Source organism: Xenopus tropicalis, chromosome 4, assembly GCF_000004195.4.
Source record: "Xenopus tropicalis strain Nigerian chromosome 4, UCB_Xtro_10.0, whole genome shotgun sequence".
NCBI lineage: Eukaryota > Metazoa > Chordata > Amphibia > Anura > Pipidae > Xenopus > Xenopus tropicalis.
Genome location: NC_030680.2, coordinates 75,108,570 through 75,132,352, shown reverse-complemented (window position 1 = coordinate 75,132,352; position 23,783 = coordinate 75,108,570). Strand labels below are relative to the sequence as shown.

At 39.9% G+C, this 23,783-nt stretch overlaps 1 protein-coding gene across 2 annotated transcripts in view; it reads right to left on the bottom strand.

The window, feature by feature from the left end:
* The window catches only part of il34 (interleukin 34), a 42,793-nt gene that overhangs the window by 5,574 nt on the left and 13,436 nt on the right, over window positions 1-23,783 (bottom strand). For both annotated transcript variants that reach the window (XM_012961644.3, XM_031900832.1), the window contains exons 2-4: window positions 6,414-6,588; window positions 5,315-5,415; window positions 496-573 (exon numbers count right to left, since the gene is read on the bottom strand). In XM_012961644.3, coding sequence (XP_012817098.1) covers window positions 496-573; window positions 5,315-5,415; window positions 6,414-6,441 — 207 coding nt within the window. In that variant the 5' untranslated portion in view covers window positions 6,442-6,588. The remainder of the gene's footprint in view (window positions 1-495; window positions 574-5,314; window positions 5,416-6,413; window positions 6,589-23,783) is intronic.

Below are 23,783 nucleotides of genomic sequence, written 5' to 3'. Positions count from 1 at the left end.
AGGCTCTGTTGAGCAGTACACATGGTCTTTATGCTTCCAAAACTTGCCTCCAAGTCAGAAATTCAAAAATGGGCACTAACTTTGAGGCCACTGGGAGCAAGATCAAAGGGTTTGGTGAGCAACATAGGACATCGCCGGTGGGATGGCATACGCGGTGCCTTGTTGCCTTGAGTTGCCCTGAAATCGTGGCGCCGCATATGCCATCCCACCGCCGATTTACATGTTCGCCGGTGGGATGGCATTTCGGGTAGATTAGTCGCCCGTGAATAGGGAGATTTGTCGCAGGCGACTAATCTCCCCGTGTGCCAGAGCCCTTACATACTGGTGGAGGTGTACACCAAGATTGAGAGCTGAATCGTTAAACCCTTGGCAGCACGGTTACCTTCATTGGAGTATATGAGCTTGTATTTGTTAAAATGTTTTTTACTGGTTATTTTATTCATGCTATTCTTTTAATAATTCAAATGTTAGGAAGAAATACAACAATGAGTTTACCAGACTGGTGATGTTTTGACAGCGGAGAACTTCTTCATATCTCACAATTATTTTGTAATCCTTCGGAAAGTAGTCCCCCTGTACCAAAAATAAACACACAGGTTATTCTTGAGGTGAATAGTAAACGTCCCTATCTCATACCGTATATAGCACTGACGGATAACTCTTCTACTAACTGACTACTGAAGAGCACTGTGTAAGAACTTCCCAAGAAAATAGGTTTCAATTAAGAGGGATAATAATATATAGAAATATGGGATCCTTTATACATAAAACCTGTTATCCAGAAAGCTTTACCATAAAGTCCATTTTAAGCAAATAATTCAAATTTTTAAAAATGATTTAATTTTCTCTGTAATAAAACATTAGGGGGCTGATTTATCAAAATACGATTGGGTCCAAATGGGAAAAATAGTATTTTCTCAAAATTTTAGAAATCGTATTTGTCGCAACGAATACGAAAGTTTCGGAATTCATTCAAGCTTCGGTATCGTGACTTTCCCCTGGTAACCCCAGGTCCCAAACATTCTGGACAATAGATTCTATACCTGTACTAGGGATTGTTTATTAAAAAAGAACTTTATTAAAAGGTTATGAATGGCTTGTTTAAAAGTTGAGTTGGGCACATTTAAAGGCCAAACCGTTAGCAGTGTTTGTAGAAAGAAAGCTTTTCTATTGATTTCTGTGGATATAGAAAAAACAAAAAGTATTTGTGCCAAATCACTCAATCACTTTCACAGCAGCTATCAGGGGAGGGTTATGAGTGGGCAACTTCTCTGTCACTGCAAGAGCATGAAAACCAATAACTAGTACACCTCAGTATATGACAGTGAGACCTTAGAAAAAAGAAGATTTCTGATAGTGGCCTTCTTTAACATTCCTGCAACTTATAGGTAAATTCACTATATGGCCTAAGGTTTGTGAATACCTGCCTATATATCTCCATCTAAAACCAGGGGCATTAATATGAATGTGGCCCTCCCAAATGGGCAGCTTTGGTTGATACTTTTTTTTCTATAATCTCTTTATTTATCAATTTTTATTTTTACACATTGATTAATAACAATATTGGTGACATGGGTTACAATACAGCTTGATAGAAATGGGTGGTATCTATAGCGGCAGGTGATATTTTATGTTCTGTGAGAGAGTAGAGGTGTCCAGGTGGGAGTCAGGGAGAGTTGTTTGTGTCCGCTATGGATTGGTGTTAGAGTTGATGTGTTCTGAAGGATGTCCAGGCTCCCCAGACTTCTTGATGTTGGTCCATCGAGTTCGATCGGATAGCAGCAAGGTAATGCATATTTTGTATATGTTCCATGCGGGTTTTTAATTTGGAAATAGCCAGATGTGGGGCTAACCAGTTCAAGACAATCACCCAGCGTGCTGCGGCTATGAAATGCAGTACCAATTTCTTCTGAGATTTTGTTAATTTTTTTTATAATGAAAATAGTGCCAGCTCAAGGTCTACCGTGATATCTGTTTGTAACACTTGAGAGATAAGTTGGAATGTTTGGGACCAAAATTTTTTCACAATTGGGCAAGACCACCAAGAGTGGAAGTAGTTTCCTTGTGTTGTACAACCCCTAAAGCATAGTGGTGAAGGGGAGGGAATAAACTTGTTTTTTAATACTGGTGTGACATACCATGTAGAAAGAAGTTTGTATGCTGTTTCTCTGATACTTATATTAGGGGAAATCTTTTTTGTGGATTGCCATATTTTTACCCATTTCTGGTAGGGGAATGGGGAATGTAAATCTGCATCCCATTCTTTCATATATATCAGGGGATATGTCTGGGGATTCTGTCATTAAGTGACCATATATCTGAGTTATCGACCCTGAGAGGCTTGTGGGAGACTTGCACTGGAATTCAAAATTAGACATTTCTGAAGTTGGGAGGTTTGGGTTTTGTGAAACATAGAAGTGACGGATTTGTGTGTATCGGTAGTATTCTGAGGGTGGGATCTTGTTGTTTTCCTTTAGATAGTCTAGTGATTTCAGTCCTCGGGAAGTAATGAGGTCTGTGAGTTTATTATAATTGTTTTGTGACCACTAAGAGAAATTTTTAGCAGATAATCCTGGTATGAAATCTGGGTTCCCTACCAGAGGTTGTAAGTTGCTATTTGTTTGATGTGTTAGCATTTTGGGTTTCATGAGGGTCCAAATCTTTAGATGGTGTAGAATGATGGGGTTTGATATGTGATATGATTGTATATTTTATAATATGTGAGGAAATGGGGGACATTTTGTCCTCCTCGGCTATAAGTTCTGAGTAGTGTGTGTTTATTTACCCGGTGTCTTTTGTTATTCCAAATTAAATTCATGATGTCTCTTTGGAAAAAGTGAATTTCTTTAGCATAAATTGGACTAGGGAGGGCCCTGAATAAATATACGGTAATGGTAAGACGATCATTCGGACCATTGCTATTCACCCAAATAATCAAATTTGCAATTGAGTCCAGTCAGCAAGTCTCCCACATAGATGTTTAAAGATGGAGGGATAATTTGCTGCGTATAACTAATCATATGTCTTTGTTATGTTAACTCCTAGATATTTGGTTAATACTTTAACAGCATCTAGTCTTGTGGGAAAGCATAACCCTAGATGTTGAAACCCTGTTGGTGGGATTTACTTGGATTTGCCCATAGAGATTTAAAGTTGTCTGATGCAGATGATGAAACATCATTCAAGTGAACATTGTTACATCACTTTACATTACTTCAGCCAATGCTTGGGAATGAACATTGTGATATAGATTGTAAGCTCTACGGGGCAGGGACCTCCATCCTCTTGTGTCTTTGACTCTTATTGCAACTGTATCTTGTATTTATTTGTATTTATTGTTATACTTTGTATTTATCTATTACCTTATTAACCCCCTGTTTGTATTAATGTATTCTACTGTACAGCGCTGCGTACATAAGTAGCGCTTTATAAATAAAAATATACATACATACATACATACATGTTAACCTTGTGTGTGGCCAATATATTGCACCTTGTATCCAGAGATAGTTTGAAACTTGACAGTTAATTCTATGTATGGGATGTTAGAATGAGTGTATCGATAATTTTGGCCATACATGTATGTCTCACTCAGTCTACCACTCAAACCACTTAACTTTACTACAGTGTGTGAAATGTACATTGTTTTCATTTTACAGCACTGTCATATAATAACAGCAGTAGACTAACTTTGTCTTCATATACCAACTTACGACTAGGGAATATATTGAAAGTCTTGTTCTAGTAGAAAGTCACATTAGATCCCAGTATGTTTATCCTATTTTGCATTTTACTACTATTTTATTTTCAGAGAATAATTTCCTAAACCTGCATGATATCAGAGTCAGCTATATGAACAGATGGGCATACCCAGTCATCCACTTCATTTGGGTGGTGATCCGGATTTGTGCCGGCTGCTTTTTCCAAGATGTTTGCACCCTCCGCATTGCACTGGCATACAAATGGAGCATAGTAGTGCAAGCTGCATCCATCCCTGTTGTCCCTTTGTGCAGCATTTGCCTATTTATATGTTCACTGTTCAAAATAAATATCAGCCTGGTTCACCAACTGCCAGGATGGTACTAAAAACACGTGACATGACCCATAGGCAGAATACATATCTAGGCTCAAACTTACAGCCCAAATGAATTTAATTAGTGAGCAGTAATTACATCTTTATCGAATTAGTCTCATTCTCTGAAATTCCATACTCTGCCACCTCCTCACACACACACACACACACACACAAACACACACACACAGCCATTCATCCAGCATCTATGACAGCCATTCATAAAATGACTTCTCACAATCATTTACAAAACAATAAACTTCTATTTTCTCATTCACAAGACTTCTTGTTTGTGTCTATGATGTACTGACATTTGTAACCCACGCTTCCTGTAGTTACACATCTGTTTTTATTATATTGGTGCTGGCCCTGCCCAGTAATATCTACCAGTATTTGCATTACTGTGAGTTACTGAGCTTTGAGTACTAAGCAATATGGCAATTTCTTTACTGGAATTTGTGCATTACAGCACTGTATATACCAAACAATATGTGCTTTGCTGTACTGTATATATCCATAAATATGTGTATTATTGTACTGTAAATCCCAAACTTTGCATTACTGTACTGTCATATCTATATAGTTACATAGTTACATAGTTACATAGGGTTGAAAAAAGACCAGTGTCCATCAAGTTCAACCCATCCAAGTAAACCCAGCACACCTAACCCACACCTACCAATCTATACACTCACATACATAAACTATAAATACAACCACTAGTACTAACTGTAGATATTAGTATCACAATAGCCTTGGATATTCTGATTGATCAAGAACTCATCCAGGCCCCTCTTAAAGGCATTAACAGAATCTGCCATTACCACATCACTAGGAAGGGCATTCCCCAACCTCACTGCCCTCACCGTGAAAAACCACCTACGCTGCTTCAAATGGAAGCTCCTTTCCTCTAATCTAAAGGGGTGACCTCTGGTGCGTTGATTGTTTTTATGGGAAAAAAGAACATCCCCCAACTGCCTATAATCCCCTCTAATGTACTTGTACAGAGTAATCATGTCCCCTCGCAAGCGCCTCTTTTCCAGAGAAAACAACCTCAACCTCGACAGTCTCACCTCATAGTTTAAATCTTCCATCCCCTTTACCAGTTTAGTTGCACGTCTCTGCACTTTCTCCAGCTCATTAATATCCTTCTTAAGGACTGGAGCCCTTATAGTATATAATAAAGCTGCCATTACAAATGTGTTTTACCGAGTAATCTGTAATGGTTACCATTATAATTACCATGTAGGTCAATCTGTTATCATATAGCAGTTTTTCATTTAAAGCGTGTGTGAATTCGCACTTATAGTGTATAACCGATGTTCTCCCCAGAACTAACATACCTGTAAAAAAAAAAAAAGATGACTTGTGTTACATACTGAGGTAAGTTACAAATGAGCAGCAAGAGAGATTTGGTGAATAGAATTAAATTCGCCAATAGAAAAAGACAAAATTAAGAATATACAGTATATTCAGATTTCAGAGAGGAACATTTTTGCCAGTCATTGCACTGCACTTTTGAGTGTGGATAGCGCTTTTTAAAGTCCTGCTTGAGTTTTTGTCACAAAATGACTTAGACATATTACATATACTGCACTATAGAATGCACAGTGTTTATTGACCCACAAACCCTATATAAATAAAGGCTTCATACAAAGTAAACATTTTTGGTATTGCACATATTTCTATGATTATTTTTAATTACCTTATATGATAATGTTGTTCAGCTTGGTATGTTAGGGTCTACTAAATTAGTTGCCAGAGTTCAAACTGTAGTCAAGGTGCAAATTGCAAAAAGAACCCATACAAATCACAGAGGTCGCAAAGTAAAAGTAGTTTTAAGGCTATAAGGTTTTCCCTGTTTTGATCTTATCAATGTGTACAGAAATGTAAGCACTCCCCCTTCACATTAGATGCCCTAGTTCTGCATCTTACACTCAGGGAACCTCTGCTCTACCATGATACTATTATAGATAGCTCTATTATCCATAATTCTTGGGACCAGGGGTTTTCCAGATAAGAGATCTTTCTGTGATACCTTAAATCTGCTAAAAACCATTTAGACATTAAACAATAAGATGGTTTTGCCATAATTATGGATGCAGCTTATTTAGGGCCAAATGCAAGGTACTATTTTACTATTACAGAGAAAAAGGAAATAATTTTCCTTAAAATGGATTCTATTGGAGATGGCCTTTCTGCCCATACTTGTAGTGTGTGTTCAAATTTTTACTTTTTAAAAAGAAGCAGTTGAAGTGTTAATTACAATTTAATAGCAAACTGAAAGAAATTGAGAATTTTCTTGCCCAAAACATAGAATTTTTAATGTGGCTATACTTACACAGAAAGAGTAAAATTCCTCTCCGCATGGTCACTTTGGCAACAGCAATTTTGCTTATGTTAGTCCTGCATATTAAATGGAGAGAGCCACAAGGCTGCTTATGAATCACCTAGAACAGCCCTTTTTGTGTGCCTCCAGCGATAGATATCTTATTGTTTCAATCCTTTGCCTAAAGCTAAAGCAGAAACAAAACAGTTATTGTCATGGTTTCACTCCATTTCCATATGATGAGCACAGCATGATATTCACAACACTCTGCTGTTATATTATAATAAGTAATATGCTCTGTTTGTCAGAATAAATGTAGGGAGGTATATAACTGTCCCAAACACTTCAAAATAATCATTTGGCTGGCAATGTTATCAATAGGAAAGCCAATATTTTTGTCTTGGAAATGTGGCACTGGCAACCCTAATAACAACCTAAATAAAATTAAAAAGTTGAACAATACATAAAGCCTTTTATATGACTGATTGTCAGTCCAATCCATCACAGTAGGGCAAGTCACAAAGTCTTATTTTACATTTAAACTTTTTTCTGTCTGCAAATTCAAATATCAATGACCCGGAGAGAACACATTTTCTCAGTGGATTTGTGTAATTTTACATCTCAGCACTTGCAAATTAAAAGGGGACTCTTCCCATATTTATTTTTTTGTGAAGAAAATGCAAAACAAAAACTCTTCAGATCATTCCATGTGCCATTGTCCAATAAAGGTGGCCAAACACAGGCTAATAAAAGCTGGCGGTCTAAGGCGGCCCTCAGATGGGTCTACCCACCTGATATCTGCCCCTCTCCCGACGGCCTGTATCCTGTCAATGTCATTTGACAAAGGCCCAAGGCCCATATCGCCCACCTCAAGGTAGGCATATCAGAAAAAAATTCACACATTTTCTATTTGTTACCAGTTAAATGCCAATCCATCCATTGTATTCTAAATTGTTTATCTGTTATGTGATGTGCAAATTGAAACCTAAAGCAGTACAGGTTCATGAACTACTGCCTTCACTGCTACAGCCAAGCTTTTTTATCCATCAGGAGAAAGGTATGAGATTTTCTTTATGCCAAGGGGTGCTGATTCTGAGTTAAGAATCTTGCCCTAGGTGGCAGCACCCTACAGGTAACCAGGGGTGGCAATAAACCAGCCATGGTAATACTGCTGAAATTCAGGAACCCGAGATCACTTGAGGTGAAAAGATAAACAAAGTTTATTACTTATTTAGTGAACAAAAGTACAACATTTACTCCAACTCTAGCTACCAACTCATTATATAAAGTTTTTTTCCGCTGACATAAACAAGCTCCAAATCCAAATCTTTCTACCAAGGCAAATATATACGGCCAGTTACTCCTGTCAAAGGCCTTGTCCAGATTGTAGACAGTTGCATTAGTGGAGTTTGTGTGACTATAGTATAACAGAGAATACTGATAAGCTTATTAGTATTATCTCAGGCCTCTCTCCCTGACACAAGTGACTTGGTTTAAATCAGTCAGTTGCCCCAGAAATTCATTAAAATCTGTTTGTTTGTCGAGGTCGCCAAGAATTAATCACCCCTTTTGGCCCATCAGCCTCCATAACAGGCGAATCTCATTTTCTGCTTGATGATTTGTGACAGCGCCTAAACTCAGCTGCTGTTTTATTAGGCAGATGAGAGAGCAGGGCTTAAAAATTTGTATTGTCCAACATAGAAAGGGTTAGTAAGCATTTTAGAATCCACATTCCAAGGAAAACCTTCACAGTTGGGAGTAATTCACAAATACCCCCTAAAAGACTGTGAGGACACTTTATCTGGCTAGGGACTATGAGGTGCGAAGAGCCAGACAGGGCCAAATGAATCAACAAGCTAACTACATTATTATACCTGGGCTACAGTGGAGTGGTCTGTCTCAGGGCAGATTTTCCCAGATTTTGGAAATCTTGTATTATGTGTTGATTGACTTGCCCTGACTGCTTATCTAGAGATCATAGATTGGCCTCGGTGTGCAACAGAGAGCCAAGAGTCAGGGGCTTGTGGCCCTTAAATGTGGTGGTGGCATCTTTTTTTACGTTTTGGTGTGTTGGGGCTGTTTTGGGTGTGACTGCATAGGTTAGCCAGGAACTGTGTGGTTGATATGTTAACCATTATAGCCGTTTGCTTTGTCACGTGCGTTAAAACTGAGTCTCCTCATCGGCCATTTTGTAGCTGTCAGGATGCTCTGAGTATTTGGTCAAGGATTTTTCTGTTTTGTAAATTTTACAGTTTTTGGAGTGAATTAATTGATTTCCCTGACTTTGCTTATTAAATTATTGGAAGAGCCATGTTTATTAGTATGTGTGAGTGTATACATAGATCTGTATAAGTTTGTGTTTATATGTGCAGTGGGGTTCATTTGGAGGAGTTAAACTTGGTGGTCTTTGTTCAACTCGTAACTCTGTAACAATGTGTTTTGTCTGTCAATATGTGGCACATCGGCATTAAAGTGCTTGGCAGAGGATGGGGTTACATTTATATGAAATCTGTTACTAGCCCTTTAAAATCTCAGCCTCGTTAATAAAGCACTAAGCATGTTTTACAACTCTATCAAGGTTTTATAAACTTAGGGGCACATTTACTAATCCACGAACGTCCGAAAAGCGTCCAAATGCGTTTTTTTCGTAATGATCGGTATTTTGCGACTTTTTCGCGAATTGTCGCAAATTTTTCGAGCGCTCAATACGAAAAAAATGCGTAATGGCTATGCAAAAGTCGCGACAATTCACGAAAGTCATAATGGCTATGCAAAAGTCGCGACAATTCACGAAAGTCGTAATGGCTATGCAAAAGTCGCGACAATTCACGAAAGTCATAATGGCTATGCAAAAGTCGCGACAATTCACGAAAGTCATAATGGCTATGAAAAAGTCGTATTCATAAAGTTCTCTCGCTATTAAAGTGGACCTGTCACCCAGACAGGAAAAGCTGTATAATAAAAGTCCTTTTCAAATTAAACATGAAACCCCAGTTTTTATTTACACATTCATAGCAATTCTAAAAGCAATTTTAAAAAGCTGTCAATCATATATTGCCTGCCCTGCCTCTATGCCTTAGGCAAAACTTGCCTTAATAACAGTGTCCATAAAATGGCGCCTGTCTGCTTGCTGTATTTGTGATTTTCATGACTGAAGGACACAAAATGTAATTAATTTATATAATGTAATTAAAGTTTATTTTGCTTGACAAACACAATAATTTTTTTTAACATTTACAGAAATCACTGTTAGGCAGCTGTCAATATTCATCAAACTGTATCTGTTTTAAATTGAAAGCATTTGATAATCCCTCTCCATTTCCTGTAAACTGCCAACTGGCTCAAACTGCCACAATAAACAAAATAACCATGAGCATTTGCCATCCGAATAACTTCACGGATAAGCATGGTACAGAGTAACAACATAGCATGGTACACACAAAGATTAAATTCTGAATGATGTTTTAATACAGGTTTTTCTTTTTAATAAAAAATAAAGTGCAATTGAAAATTGAATCCTTGGAAATACAGCATGTAATGGCTAGATACATTCTTGACCATGCACTATATATATCATATAAACAAAATGTTATGTGCAGCAGTGAAACACTGTGAAATAGTGCTTCATACTACACTATATAGATTGTAAGCTCTACGGGGCAGGAACCTCCTTCCACTTGTGTCCTCGACTCTTAACTTATTGCAGCTGTATTTATCTGTATTTATTATTATACTTTGTATTTATCTATTATCTTATTAACCCCCTGTTTGGTTTAATGTATTCTACTGTACAGTGCTGCGTACATAAGTAGCGCTTTATAAATAAAGATATACATACATACATACTACACACATAGCACTGATAAGGTTCCCATCCTTGCTTAAAGAATTATGGGCAGAGGCATTTAACCCTTTAAGTGCCAGCCGAATTCGTCATTTCGGTTCCCCCCAGTGCCAGACGTTTTTTAAGCATTTTGTACTCATTCACTTTAACAATGTTTTTTGGTAGGAAAACCTCCACGAAACTAGGGAAATTATATATCGTTTTTTTCGTCACTAATTGGGCTTCGACATACATACCAAATTTTATAACTTTTCTGGAGATATGATGTGTATTTTGGGTGAAATATGTAAAAAAAAAATAAAATTATGAAAAATTTCTGTATATTTTGAGGTTTTTTTCCATAGAAAAGTTAATTTTACTCACTTTTTTTTATTGTTTGTAAAAGCCCTGATACTCCCAATTCCAACGATACCAAATATGTGGTGGTACCCCACAGTTCCTGTCCAGAAGTAACCCCCAAACTAAGGCAATACTTAGTACAATATCACACCAGAACAAAGCAGAAAAGCGCTTGTAACAGTTAATGCAGCATAACTTATATGTAAATCTAAAATATCCCCTCATGTTTGGTATCTTTAGAAACTACAGACCTTCAGGTTTCTAGGTGCAATGTAGTTTTCACTCAAAAGCCAAATACCTTTTGTCAGTGCATTGTGAAATTTGGAACTTTTTATGACATTTTTTTTTTTTTCTAAAACGTAAACTTGGACGCATGATCAAATGTGGATTTGACAAAAAAAAATCTCATAAAAATTTTCTAACAAAGGCATATTTGAAAGACAAACTTCTCCTGAATAAAATGATGCCCCATATGTATGGGTGCACATAAAGACATGGGCACCAAACACTCCAAAGCAGGGGCAATGCACAAGGGCAATTACAGCTAAAAATGTGGGGGCTGCGCTCTATGTGCACTTCCTGCAGTTTTTCAGTGTTAACCCCCCCTACCTGTGAAATAACCCCCACAAACTATATATTTCTGAAAAGTGCACACCTTCAGCTATTCAGAGACACCACTCTTCTCTTTCTACATGGAAAATTGTGGCCGCAGTCCCTTGCAGAAGTCAGCGCTTTGGTCAGAAATCAAGGAAAAACCAGATAAAAAACCTAGATTTCTCCCCAAAATCTCCATGGCAACTACCAAAAACTTACTAACCATCAATCTGCAAGTTCCCCTGAATAAAACGATACCCCATATGTATGGGTGCACATAAAGACGTGGCCACCAAATGCCCCAAAACAGGGGCAATGCATAAGGGCAATTTCAGTTGAAATTTTGGGGGCTGCGCTCTATGTGCACTACCTGCAGTTTTTCAGTGTTAACCCCCCCTACCTGTGAGATAACCCCCACAATCTATATATTTACGAAAAGTGCAAACCTTCAGCTATTCAGAGACACCACTCTTCTCTTTCTACATGGAAAATTGTGGCCGCAGTCCCTTGCAGAAGTCAGCGCTTTGGTCAGAAATCAAGGAAAAACTAGATACAAACCTAGATTTCTCCCCAAAATCTCCATGGCAACTACCAAAAACTTACTAACCATCAATCTGCAAGTTCCCCTGAATAAAACGATACCCCATATGTATGGGTGCACATAAAGACGTGGCCACCAAATGCCCCAAAACAGGGGCAATGCATAAGGGCAATTTCAGTTGAAATTTTGGGGGCTGCGCTCTATGTGCACTACCTGCAGTTTTTCAGTGTTAACCCCCCCTACCTGTGAAATAACCCCCGCAAACTATATATTTCTGAAAAGTGCACACCTTCAGCTATTCAGAGACGCCACTCTCCTCTTTCTACATGGAAAATTGTGGCCGCAGTCCCTTGCAGAAGTTAGCGCTTTGGTCAGAAATCAAGGAAAAACCAGATACAAACCTAGATTTCTCCCCAAAATCTCCATGGCAACTACCAAAAACTTACTAACCATCAATCTGCAAGTTCCCCTGAATAAAACGATACCCCATATGTATGGGTGCACATAAAGACGTGGCCACCAAATGCCCCCAAACAGGGGCAATGCATAAGGGCAATTTCAGTTGAAATTTTGGGGGCTGCGCTCTATGTGCACTACCTGCAGTTTTTCAGTGTTAACCCCCCCTACCTGTGAGATAACCCCCACAATCTATATATTTACGAAAAGTGCACACCTTCAGCTATTCAGAGACGCCACTCTTCTCTTTCTACATGGAAAATTGTGGCCGCAGTCCCTTGCAGAAGTCAGCGCTTTGGTCAGAAATCAAGGAAAAACCAGATAAAAAACCTAGATTTCTCCCCAAAATCTCCATGGCAACTACCAAAAACTTACTAACCATCAATCTGCAAGTTCCCCTGAATAAAACGATACCCCATATGTATGGGTGCACATAAAGACGTGGCCACCAAATGCCCCAAAACAGGGGCAATGCATAAGGGCAATTTCAGTTGAAATTTTGGGGGCTGCGCTCTATGTGCACTACCTGCAGTTTTTCAGTGTTAACCCCCCCTACCTGTGAGATAACCCCCACAATCTATATATTTACGAAAAGTGCAAACCTTCAGCTATTCAGAGACACCACTCTTCTCTTTCTACATGGAAAATTGTGGCCGCAGTCCCTTGCAGAAGTCAGCGCTTTGGTCAGAAATCAAGGAAAAACTAGATACAAACCTAGATTTCTCCCCAAAATCTCCATGGCAACTACCAAAAACTTACTAACCATCAATCTGCAAGTTCCCCTGAATAAAACGATACCCCATATGTATGGGTGCACATAAAGACGTGGCCACCAAATGCCCCAAAACAGGGGCAATGCATAAGGGCAATTTCAGTTGAAATTTTGGGGGCTGCGCTCTATGTGCACTACCTGCAGTTTTTCAGTGTTAACCCCCCCTACCTGTGAAATAACCCCCGCAAACTATATATTTCTGAAAAGTGCACACCTTCAGCTATTCAGAGACGCCACTCTCCTCTTTCTACATGGAAAATTGTGGCCGCAGTCCCTTGCAGAAGTTAGCGCTTTGGTCAGAAATCAAGGAAAAACCAGATACAAACCTAGATTTCTCCCCAAAATCTCCATGGCAACTACCAAAAACTTACTAACCATCAATCTGCAAGTTCCCCTGAATAAAACGATACCCCATATGTATGGGTGCACATAAAGACGTGGCCACCAAATGCCCCCAAACAGGGGCAATGCATAAGGGCAATTTCAGTTGAAATTTTGGGGGCTGCGCTCTATGTGCACTACCTGCAGTTTTTCAGTGTTAACCCCCCCTACCTGTGAGATAACCCCCACAATCTATATATTTACGAAAAGTGCACACCTTCAGCTATTCAGAGACGCCACTCTTCTCTTTCTACATGGAAAATTGTGGCCGTAGTCCCTTGCAGAAGTCAGTGCTTTGGTCAGAAATCAAGGAAAAACCAGATACAAACCTAGATTTTGGTCAGAAATCAAGGAAAAACCAGATAAAAAACCTAGATTTCTCCCCAAAATCTCCATGGCAACTACCAAAAACTTACTAAACCTCAATTTGCAAGTTCCCCTGAATAAAACGATACCCCATATGTATGGGTGCACATAAAGACGTGGCCACCAAATGCCCCCAAACAGGGGCAATGCATAAGGGCAATTTCAGTTGAAATTTTGGGGGCTGCGCTCTATGTGCACTACCTGCAGTTTTTCACTGTTAACCCCCCCTACCTGTGAGATAACCCCCACAATCTATATATTTACGAAAAGTGCACACCTTCAGCTATTCAGAGACGCCACTCTTCTCTTTCTACATGGAAAATTGTGGCCGCAGTCCCTTGCAGAAGTCAGCGCTTTGGTCAGAAATCAAGGAAAAAACCAGATACAAACCTAGATTTTGGTCAGAAATCAAGGAAAAACCAGATAAAAAACCTAGATTTCTCCCCAAAATCTCCATGGCAACTACCAAAAACTTACTAACCATCAATCTGCAAGTTCCCCTGAATAAAACGATACCTATGTCTGGTTGCACATAAGTACATGGCCGCCAAACCTGAAAATGCATAATATTGGGGCTGCACTCTATGCACCCCTTTTTTTTTGCCTGCACCCGAATGAATGGGATACGCTCGGGTGCAGGCACATGTAGCCGATATACGCATGAAAACGCGTGAGAATGCAAAGTCTCGCGTTTTCATGCGTATATCGGCTACACGTGCCTGCACCCGAGCGTATCCCATTCATTCGGGTGCAGGAACAAGTAGCAGGCGTAGGGCTGAATTTTCGGCAAGCGTTTTTCCACTTGCTGAAAAAATCAGCCCTACGCCTCGTGTGGCATCAGCCTAACCCTTGGCAATAGAAACTACCAGAACAATCTTAGCACCTCTGGACCTTTCTAGAACAACTGAAATCAAATGGAATAAAACCACTAAAAGCAATCAAAGAACAATAGTTGCAATGAAATCGGTAAGAGCCCTGGATCCACCAATGTCACTGCAAAAGCAACCTTTTTGGGGGCACTAAACACACAATAAAGAACAATGCAAAGATAAAACACCGTAAAATCCAATAAAACCACCTAAACCAACAGAAGAACAATAATTGCAATGAAATCGGTGGTCAGAGCCCTGGATCCACCAACGTCACTGCAAATTCAGCACCCAATAGCAATACAAAAAGTTACAGTGCAATAGAATAATTCAAAAACAGAAATCAATTATGAAAATGCCAAAAAAACACTAAAATGCAACCAAATAAATCAGATAATTATAGAGCAAGATCAGAAATAAAGTTTTAGTAAAAAAAAGACTGCCAAAGAAAGCAAAGACAGAAAGAAAAGAAAAGAAAGAAAGAAAAAAAAAAAAAAAAAGTGTAAGTGTAAGTGTGTGTGTAAGTGTCTGTGTGTGCTTGGGAAAGTTGTAAATCAGTGTGTATGTGTACAAAAGTGTAATAATGACAAAGATAGAAGAAAAAATGCAAAAAAAAAAAAAAAAAATTTTTTAGACAGTTGAGATAGAAATAAGCAAAATAAACAGTGGTAGAGAGTTGTAGTTCAGCTTACCCAAGGCAGGCAGACGATCAGGGGCGATCAGGGGCGATCAATCCAGCAGGAAGGCAGCAGGGGAGCTCCATCTCGTCCGAAGTGCGCAGCAGGAGTGAGGGAGCCGACAGTAGGCGGCGCTATTTAAAGGGACAGCAGTGGACACGTCATCAACGCGTGTCCACTGCTGTCATTGGCTGGCGACGCGATCGGTGCGGCTCGGGGACCCGGATCGGTGAGTATGTCTATGTTTGCTCGTTGCCTAGGGGGATCTGAGGGGTTTACAAGCGCTGCGCTGCTTTAAAAGCGAGCGCAGCGCTTGTAAACCCGACAGTGCCATTGGACGTAGATTCTACGTCCCATGGCACTTTGGTCCCTTGGTACCTGGGACGTAGAATCTACGTCCCTTGGCACTTAAAGGGTTAAAGGGATTCTCTCTTAATTTTATCGTGTATTTTTATTTCTTAATTACACTGCAAATTACATAACAAATTATTCACTTTACCATTTCAAATTTTATTCTTGAACAGACAAATGTATTTTTTAGCTGTAATATTGGTGAGTAAGCAGCCATCTCAGTGCATTGTGCCCGAGTCTGAGCTTTCAGAAGTAGTGATGGGCAAAATGTTTTGGCAGGCATGGATTCGCGGCAAATCTCCGCGTTTCGCCATTGGCGGATTGTTTTGCGAAACGGATGAAAAAATTTGTCGTGCGTCAAAAAAGAATAGTCGCGGGCATCAAAAGAATAGCATCGCAACAAAAGAATAGCGGCGCGACAAAAGAATAGCCGCGGGCGACAATTTTTTTTGACGCGCAACATTTTCGCCGTTTTGCAAATCTTTTGAAAGATTCACAAATTTTTCGGCGAACCAAAACGGGACAGATTCGCTCATCACTATTCAGAAGGAGCCAGTGCTACAAATTAGAATTGCTATTTAAAGGACAACGAAAGGTTAATATAAATTAAAAGTAAGTCTAAAGGCATTCTTTTTAAGTACTTACTGCATATCTAAATTCCCAGATCCCTGCTTGCTTCTCTGAGATATGGTGCTGGCAGCCTACAGCAGTGTGAAGACTACAGTGACATCACTGAAATCTCTCTCCCCTTCCTGTAGGCTGCCAGCGGCAGCTTTCCTATTCTCTGAGCATGTGTGTAACTTGATCCTGTCTCCTGTTCTGAGCTACACATGCCCACCAGCCAATCAGAAGCGGATCTGCCAGAGGGGAGGGGGGAGGGAATGAAACACATGTGCAGTATGAAGCAAGGAGGGAAAGGAAGGGAGAATACATTTTTAGAGATGGCTGCCTGTTCTAGAAAATGTGAAGTAAGTGTGACTGAGTAAATATTTGATTAGGTGAGCCAAAAGTGTGGCGTTTTTACTAAACAATAGGAGGACTATTGGGCAGTATGCTTTTTAAATTTTGACTTGCATTCTCCTTTAAGCAATTTTGAGCATGGCATGGTTGTTGGTGCCAGACGGGCCGGTCTGAGTATTTCACAATCTGCTCAGTTACTGGGATTTACACGCACAACCATTTCTAGGGTTTACAAAGAATGGTGTGAAAATTGGACAGTTAAAGACTGGAAAAATGTTGCCTGGTCTGATGAGTCTCGATTTCTGTTAAGACATTCAAATGGTAGAGTCAGAATTTGGCGTAAACAGAATGAGAACATGGATCCATCATGCCTTGTTACCACTGTGCAGGCTGGTGGTGTAATGGTGTGGGGGATGTTTTCTTGGCACAATTTAGGCCCCTTAGTGCCAATTGGGCATCCTTTAAATGCCACGGCCTACCTGAGCATTGTTTCTGACCATGTCCATCCCTTTATGACAACCATGTACCCATCCTCTGATGGCAACTTCCAGCAGGATAATGCACCATGTCACAAAGCTCGAATCATTTCAAATTGGTTTCTTGAACATGACAATGAGTTCATTGTACTAAAATGGCCCCCACAGTCACCAGATCTCAACCCAATAGAGCATCTTTCGGATGTGGTGGAACGGGAGCTTCATGCCCTGGATGTGCATCCCTCAAATCTCCATCAACTGCAAGATGCTATCCTATCAATATGGGCCAACATTTCTAAAGAAAGCTTTCAGCACCTTGTTGAATCAATGCCACGTAGAATTAAGGCAGTTCTGAGGGCGAAAGGGGGTCAAACACCGTATTAGTATGGTATTCCTAATAATCCTTTTGGTGAGTGTATAAGCAACTTATAAGGTTCTAGGTCTCTTTCTATTTCCCTCTGTATTTACCAGAAAGCTGAGCTGATTTTTTTTTTAGGGGAGTGGAAGAAGGTGTTAAAGGGGTTGTTCACCTTTGAGTTAACTTTTAGTATGATGTGGAAAGTAAGTAAGTCTTCACTTTTTATTATTTGTAGCTTTTTAATTATTTCAGTTTCTGTTCTGCGGCTCTCCAGTTTGGAGTTTCAGCAGCTATATGGTTGCTAGGGTCCAAATTAGAAAATTAGGCCTAAATAGAAAACTGAGTTATAAAAAGTAAAAATAACAACAAAACTGTAGCTTCAATAGCAATAGCAATAGTTTTCTGGCTGCTGGTGTCAGTGGGGTCATTTGAGAGCTACAAGGAGTTAGAAGAAGACTGCAAATAATTTAAACAAATTTTAAAAAAAAACTGAAGACCAACTGAAAAGTTGGTTGGATCTGTCCATTCTATAACATAATAAAAGTTAATTTAAAGGACATGTAAACCCCACACACAAAAATGTAATCAGTGAACAGCCTCTTTGAAATCTTTCAATACCTGCCACACTGGTTGTCCAGAGGTTAATAGTAAGGCTGCAACATCTACTTAATCACTTAGATTTCCTTCTCCTCCTGTAACCCACTCGGCCCCCTCCCTCAGGAATTTGCTTTGGCTGTTGGCTTGTGGGCATGCTCAGTTGTTCTAAGCTCAGATTACTAAACACGCACCCCTGTCTAGCAGCCAGTAAAGAGATGGCATTGCTGGTTCCCATAGAAACTCAGCTCTAGCTGTCTGCTTCAATTTTTTCTCCTGAGCTCAGCTTTACCATTACAGTGCTCAAACAAAGCAGAACTTTTATCAGAGACAGTGCTGCCTGTGTGAGCCTGTATACTTGATTAAATGTATGCTGAATAAGGGTCTGTGTGTGTATGCTGTTTGCAGATTTAAATGTAACTGATTGTGTATCAGGAAAAATGGCCACCGGGTGAAAGCTGCTATTTGCTTTAGGAAAATGTGATGGTGCTGGCAAGCGGAGGGGACATATGCAGTACAAATGATGCCATTTGGGTGGGGGGATGTGCCCAACTGATATACATTGTAGGCAAATGTAGGCTTTATATGTCCTTTAAAGGTGAACCACCACTTTAAAGCGAGGTTTGTATTTATTTTTTGCAAAGTTTGTTGTCACAAAACAAAATGATTTTTCTATGGAATATTTGGATTTTCTACTTCATCTGCTGCCCCTTATTGTGTGCTACCCATGCCTGCCAAGTCCTAGACTGGCTGAGGAAACTGGGCTTACACAGAATGCCTTGTGTGTAAATGACTAAAAGGTGAATATGCAGACACCAATAAAGCAAACCGCATTCAGTACCAGCTTAGGGCAGTCACTTAAAGGATTATTTATGGCTGTGTTCCATCAGTTGCTAGGCTGTATGTTCTAACAACCAATCTGCCTGCGTAACACAACACATATTTCTGCCTTCGTGATTCCACTTACAGACAGCACAGTTTGTTTTGTTTGGGTGTCTATCAGCTGTTAGCTGGCTACACGTAGGCTGGTTTAATAGACAGATGACCAATTGGCCACTCATATAGAAACACTGAAATTGTGGTTTACCTAAGCTTTACCCTAGGGCCTGCTTTACTTTTGTCTGCTTTTCCTAAACACTTGGGCAAGGCTTTCACTTCTCTCTGCTACAGTAGCCAGTGTACTCATTGCTTGATGTTCTCTTATCATGTAAAGATAAAAACACATATTAGCATGAGTTTGATCCATATGTTCAAAAATATTCTCGAGGGGTGATGTAGGGGCAGGCCAAGCTGACCTGGTCAGCCACCTCGCCCCTGCAAACCCCCCCCCCCCACCTCACGTGTGTTTTGGCATGCATGCGCAGTTCTACAGTTCCCGCGGGGGAGGGGGCGGGTTCAATGCTATAGTACATTGCCCCCACAGCATAATGACAAGAGGCGGGGGCAATGACAAGAGAGCGCAGGCTAGGGGTAGGCAGAAGAGGCTCCTAGGAGCCTGGCGCCACCAATCATTGTGCCCTAGGCAGCTGCCTCTTCTGCCTACCCCTAGATACAGCCCTGGCTGGCCACTGCGAAAAGTGGATGCAGCTCTGTGTGGGACCCCAACAACCAAAGTGGCGTATTATAAGCATTTACAGGCCTTTCATGAACAGCCACTGCATGTTGTAACCTTGCTGTGTTTGCGTTATTTAAGAACTGCGTGCAGAAACACTCAAGCAAACAACAGGATGCACCGAAGATTCAAGATGGCGGCAACTCCCCATGCTCCTCTATACATGAGAAACGTTCAACCTGCCTTAGCCTTGGATGCTTTTCTGATCACAAGGATTACAAAATTCTGCAACTACATGATCCATCTGGATCATTGGAAGGAAAATATTCTAGTCTGAAATGCTGTTCCTAAATATACAAGTATGAGGCCTGTTATCCAGAATGCTTGGGACCTGGGGTTTTGCAGATAAGGGATCTTTCTGTAATTTGGATTATAATATGTTAAGTTTGTTAAAAAATAATTTAAACATTAAATAAACCCACTAGGATTGTTTTGCCACCAATATGGATTCATGCAGCTTAGCTGGGATCAAGTACAAGCTGTACTGTTTTATTATTTCAAAGTAAAGATAACAGGTACCTGCGTTCCCTAAATTCCCCTTACAGGTTTCCAAGACAATACCTGTCTCTTATTTTTCTTTTGTTTTTCATTGTTTTGTGCCTTATTTTGGAATATGTGAAAACATTAAATAAAGTGATTGTAAAAAAAAAATATTTTGATAATCTATCCATCATGAGATACACATCTGCTATGTCTGATAGATTGCATTTTCTCTGGAAATAACTGTAATCAAAATAAAAAGACAAAAAGAAAAAACTGTCCAGCCCTGAGACAGGCATTGTATGTGTGTTATGACTATGACTGGGCTGTGACACAGATCAAACTGTAAGAAGTTATCATTCAATTAAATTGCATGGCAAGAACTTTCATCTGACTGTAGTCTAGCCAAATGAATATGTTTTGGGTCAAACCACCATTGCATCAGTTTGTACAGTCTGTTTTAAGTGTGTGTGTAACAGTACCTGTTATATATATATTACATATGAAATATGTATGTAACATAATGTCATATAATTAGATACTATATAATGCTCCATATTATTACAGTCAAATACACAACAGAAATATACAGACAATATCAAGTGTTTGGACTATGCAAGATGGATGATATAGTGAATAATGTACCCCCTACTGTAAAATATAAGGATATCATCAAGTTACAAAGAAGTTCCATGGCCATATGAAGTCTGAGCGCTTTTATACAGGTCAAGGGAAGTGACTTCTGATATAATCTTATTTTACAACAGGGAGGTAAATTATTAATTATAATACACAAGTTTCATTGAGTCATGTGACAGAAATCACTGAGTACCGACTATAACTGATGACCTCACTAAGCACTGTTTCTAAGGATATCATTTACAAGATATTCATGGCTCTTTTGCATTATATTGTATTATAGGCTAAAGCACAAATACCACGCTCAGATAGGAACACAGTTTTAGGGAAAGTCATGTTCATGTTACTGGACTTGCACAAAGGCATCTTTAAAACATTGCTTTGCAAGTATACACAACAGTACATTCCCCTTGTAAGCAATAGGAACCTTATTATCAGGGGGGGGGGGGTAAGTTGGTTGATGAGAACAGGGAAAAAGCAGAAATTTTGAACTCTTATTTTTCATCTGTCAATAAATCTGAGGAGCCAGATAATGAAGGCTTCCCTTTTAATATGCCCAGTTCTAGTAATTTAGCTGCTGACGCGTTGGTCACTCAGGAGGAAATTCAAAAGAGACTTGAACATGTAAAGGTAAACAAAGGTCCAGGGCCAGATGGGATTCATCCCAGGGTATTAAATGAGCTGAGCGCTGTGATTGCCAAGCCTTTTCACTTAATTTTTCAGGATTCGTTGAGGTTTGGCATGGTGCCAAGAGACTGGCGAATTGCTAATGTGGTGCCGTTATTAAAAAGGGATCCCGTTCTCATCCTGAAAACTATAAGCCTGTTGGAAAGCTTTTGGAAGAGGTAATAAGGTACTTAAATACACTGCAGTTCACAATACTATTAGTTTGTGCCAGCATGGTTTTATGCGTAACAGATCTTGCCAGACTAATTTAGTCGCCTTTTATGAGGAGGTGAGTAGGAACCTCATTGCTGGAATGGCAGTTGATGTCATCTTCTTGGACTTTGCTAAAGCGTTTGATACAGTACCTCACAGAAGGTTAATGATCAAATTGAGGAATATTGGCCTAGAACATAATATTTGTAATTGGATAGAAAACTGGCTGAAGGATAGAGTACAAAGAGTGGTTGTAAATGGAACATTTTCTAATTGGACCAGTGTGGTTAGTGGAGTACCGCAGGGGTCAGTCCTTGGTCCTTTGCTTTTTAACTTGTTTATCAATGACCTGGAGGTGGGCATAGACAGTACTGTTTCTATTTTTGCTGACGACACTAAATTGTGCAAAACTATAAGTTCCATGCAGGATGCTGCTGCTTTGCAGAGCGATTTGACAAAAGTGGAAAACTGGGCAGCAAACTGGAAAATGAGGTTCAATTTGGACAAGTGCAAAGTTAGGCACTTTGGTAGAAATAATATAAATGCGAACTATCTACTGAATGGCAGTTTGCTGGGGGTATCCTTAATGGAGAAGGATTCTGGGGTTTTTTGTAGATAACAAGTTGTCTAATTCCAGGCAGTGTCATTCTGTGGCTACTAAAACAAATAAAGTGCTGTCTTGTATAAAAAAGGGCATTGACTCAAGGGATGAGAACATAATTTTGCCTCTTTATAGGCCCATGGTAAGGCCTCACCTTGAGTATGCAGTGCAGTTTTGGGCTCCAGTCCTTAAGAAGGATATTAATGAGCTGGAGAGAGTGCAAGTGGAGAGTGGAAGATTTAAGCTATGAGGTTAGACTGTCGAGGTTGGGGTTGTTTTCTCTGGAAAAGAGGCGCTTGCGAGGGGACATGATTACTCTGTACAAGTACAGGTGCAAGTGTTGTGTTTTCCCATAAAAGCGATCAACGCACCAGAGGCAACCCCTTTAGATTAGAGGAACGGAGCTTCCATTTGAAGCAGCGTAGGTGGGTTTTCACGGTGAGGGCAGTGAGGTTGGGGAATGCCCTTCCTAGAGATGTGGTAATAGATTCTGTTAATGCCTTTAAGAGGAGCCTGGATGAGTTCTTGAACAAGCATAGTATCCAAGGCTATTGTGATACTAATATCTACAGTTAGTATTAGTAGTTGTATATATGGTTTATGTATGTGAGTGTATAGATAATAAGTATAAGTAAGGTTGTGTAAGTATAGGTCTGTGTGTGCTGGGTTTACTTGGAAGGGTTGAACTTGATGGACTCTGGTCTTTTTTCAACAATATGTAACTATGTAACCTTAGGAGTCTTGCATGCTAAAAGGTGTGCACAAATACATGGCATTGCTGGCCAGGGGAAATTTACAGTAGAACCTGAAATGCCCCTGGTGGAAACAATACCATTTTCCCCCCAAAAAATGCTCGTAGTTAGCATTCCCAGTGTGGGTGGCCATATTTTCCTAAAGTTGTTTGGTAAAATGCATGCACATGATGAACAAGTCTCACAGCTCACACAATATGCACTAGTGATGTTTGGGTTGACAAAAATTCGACCCGCACTCAACCCTAATCAGCCTTCTCTCAACCAGCGTCCAACCCAGCCTGTGGCTATTTATATACCCACACCTGACAAGGCAGGCAAACGTATACCTGTAGACAGTGGGGCGCAGTTAGGTCGCGGGTGGGAAGGGCGGGTAGAGCTCAGCTTGAACCTGTCTGCAACCCAAGGAACTTGTGTGTGTGTCGGTCCAAATTTGCCCAATCCAGAGGTCTGGCCGGCCCACACATCCCTATTATGCACATGTATGTGACGTCACATGAGTGTGCATAAATAAGCAAGGTGGGACTCTAGCGTCACAACATGACTGGCCAGTGTAGAATGACCTCTAAACTCATAACCTAAACCTTTTAAAACAATTTGTGTCAAGAGTCAGTATTAGGGTTATCACCTCTACTGGATAAAAATACATTGGCATCAAGCATCATTTTTACCAGAAATGCAACTCTTGCCTATGTACCGTATATTTTAGTTTATAAAAGTTTAATAAAGTTGCCCAGAATGAAATTACTTTTATTTGGAAAAATGTTATGTTGGGCGGCATGATGACACAAGCGCATACCATGTGGTGCATATTTCGGACAGTTAAACCTGATGAAGCCTT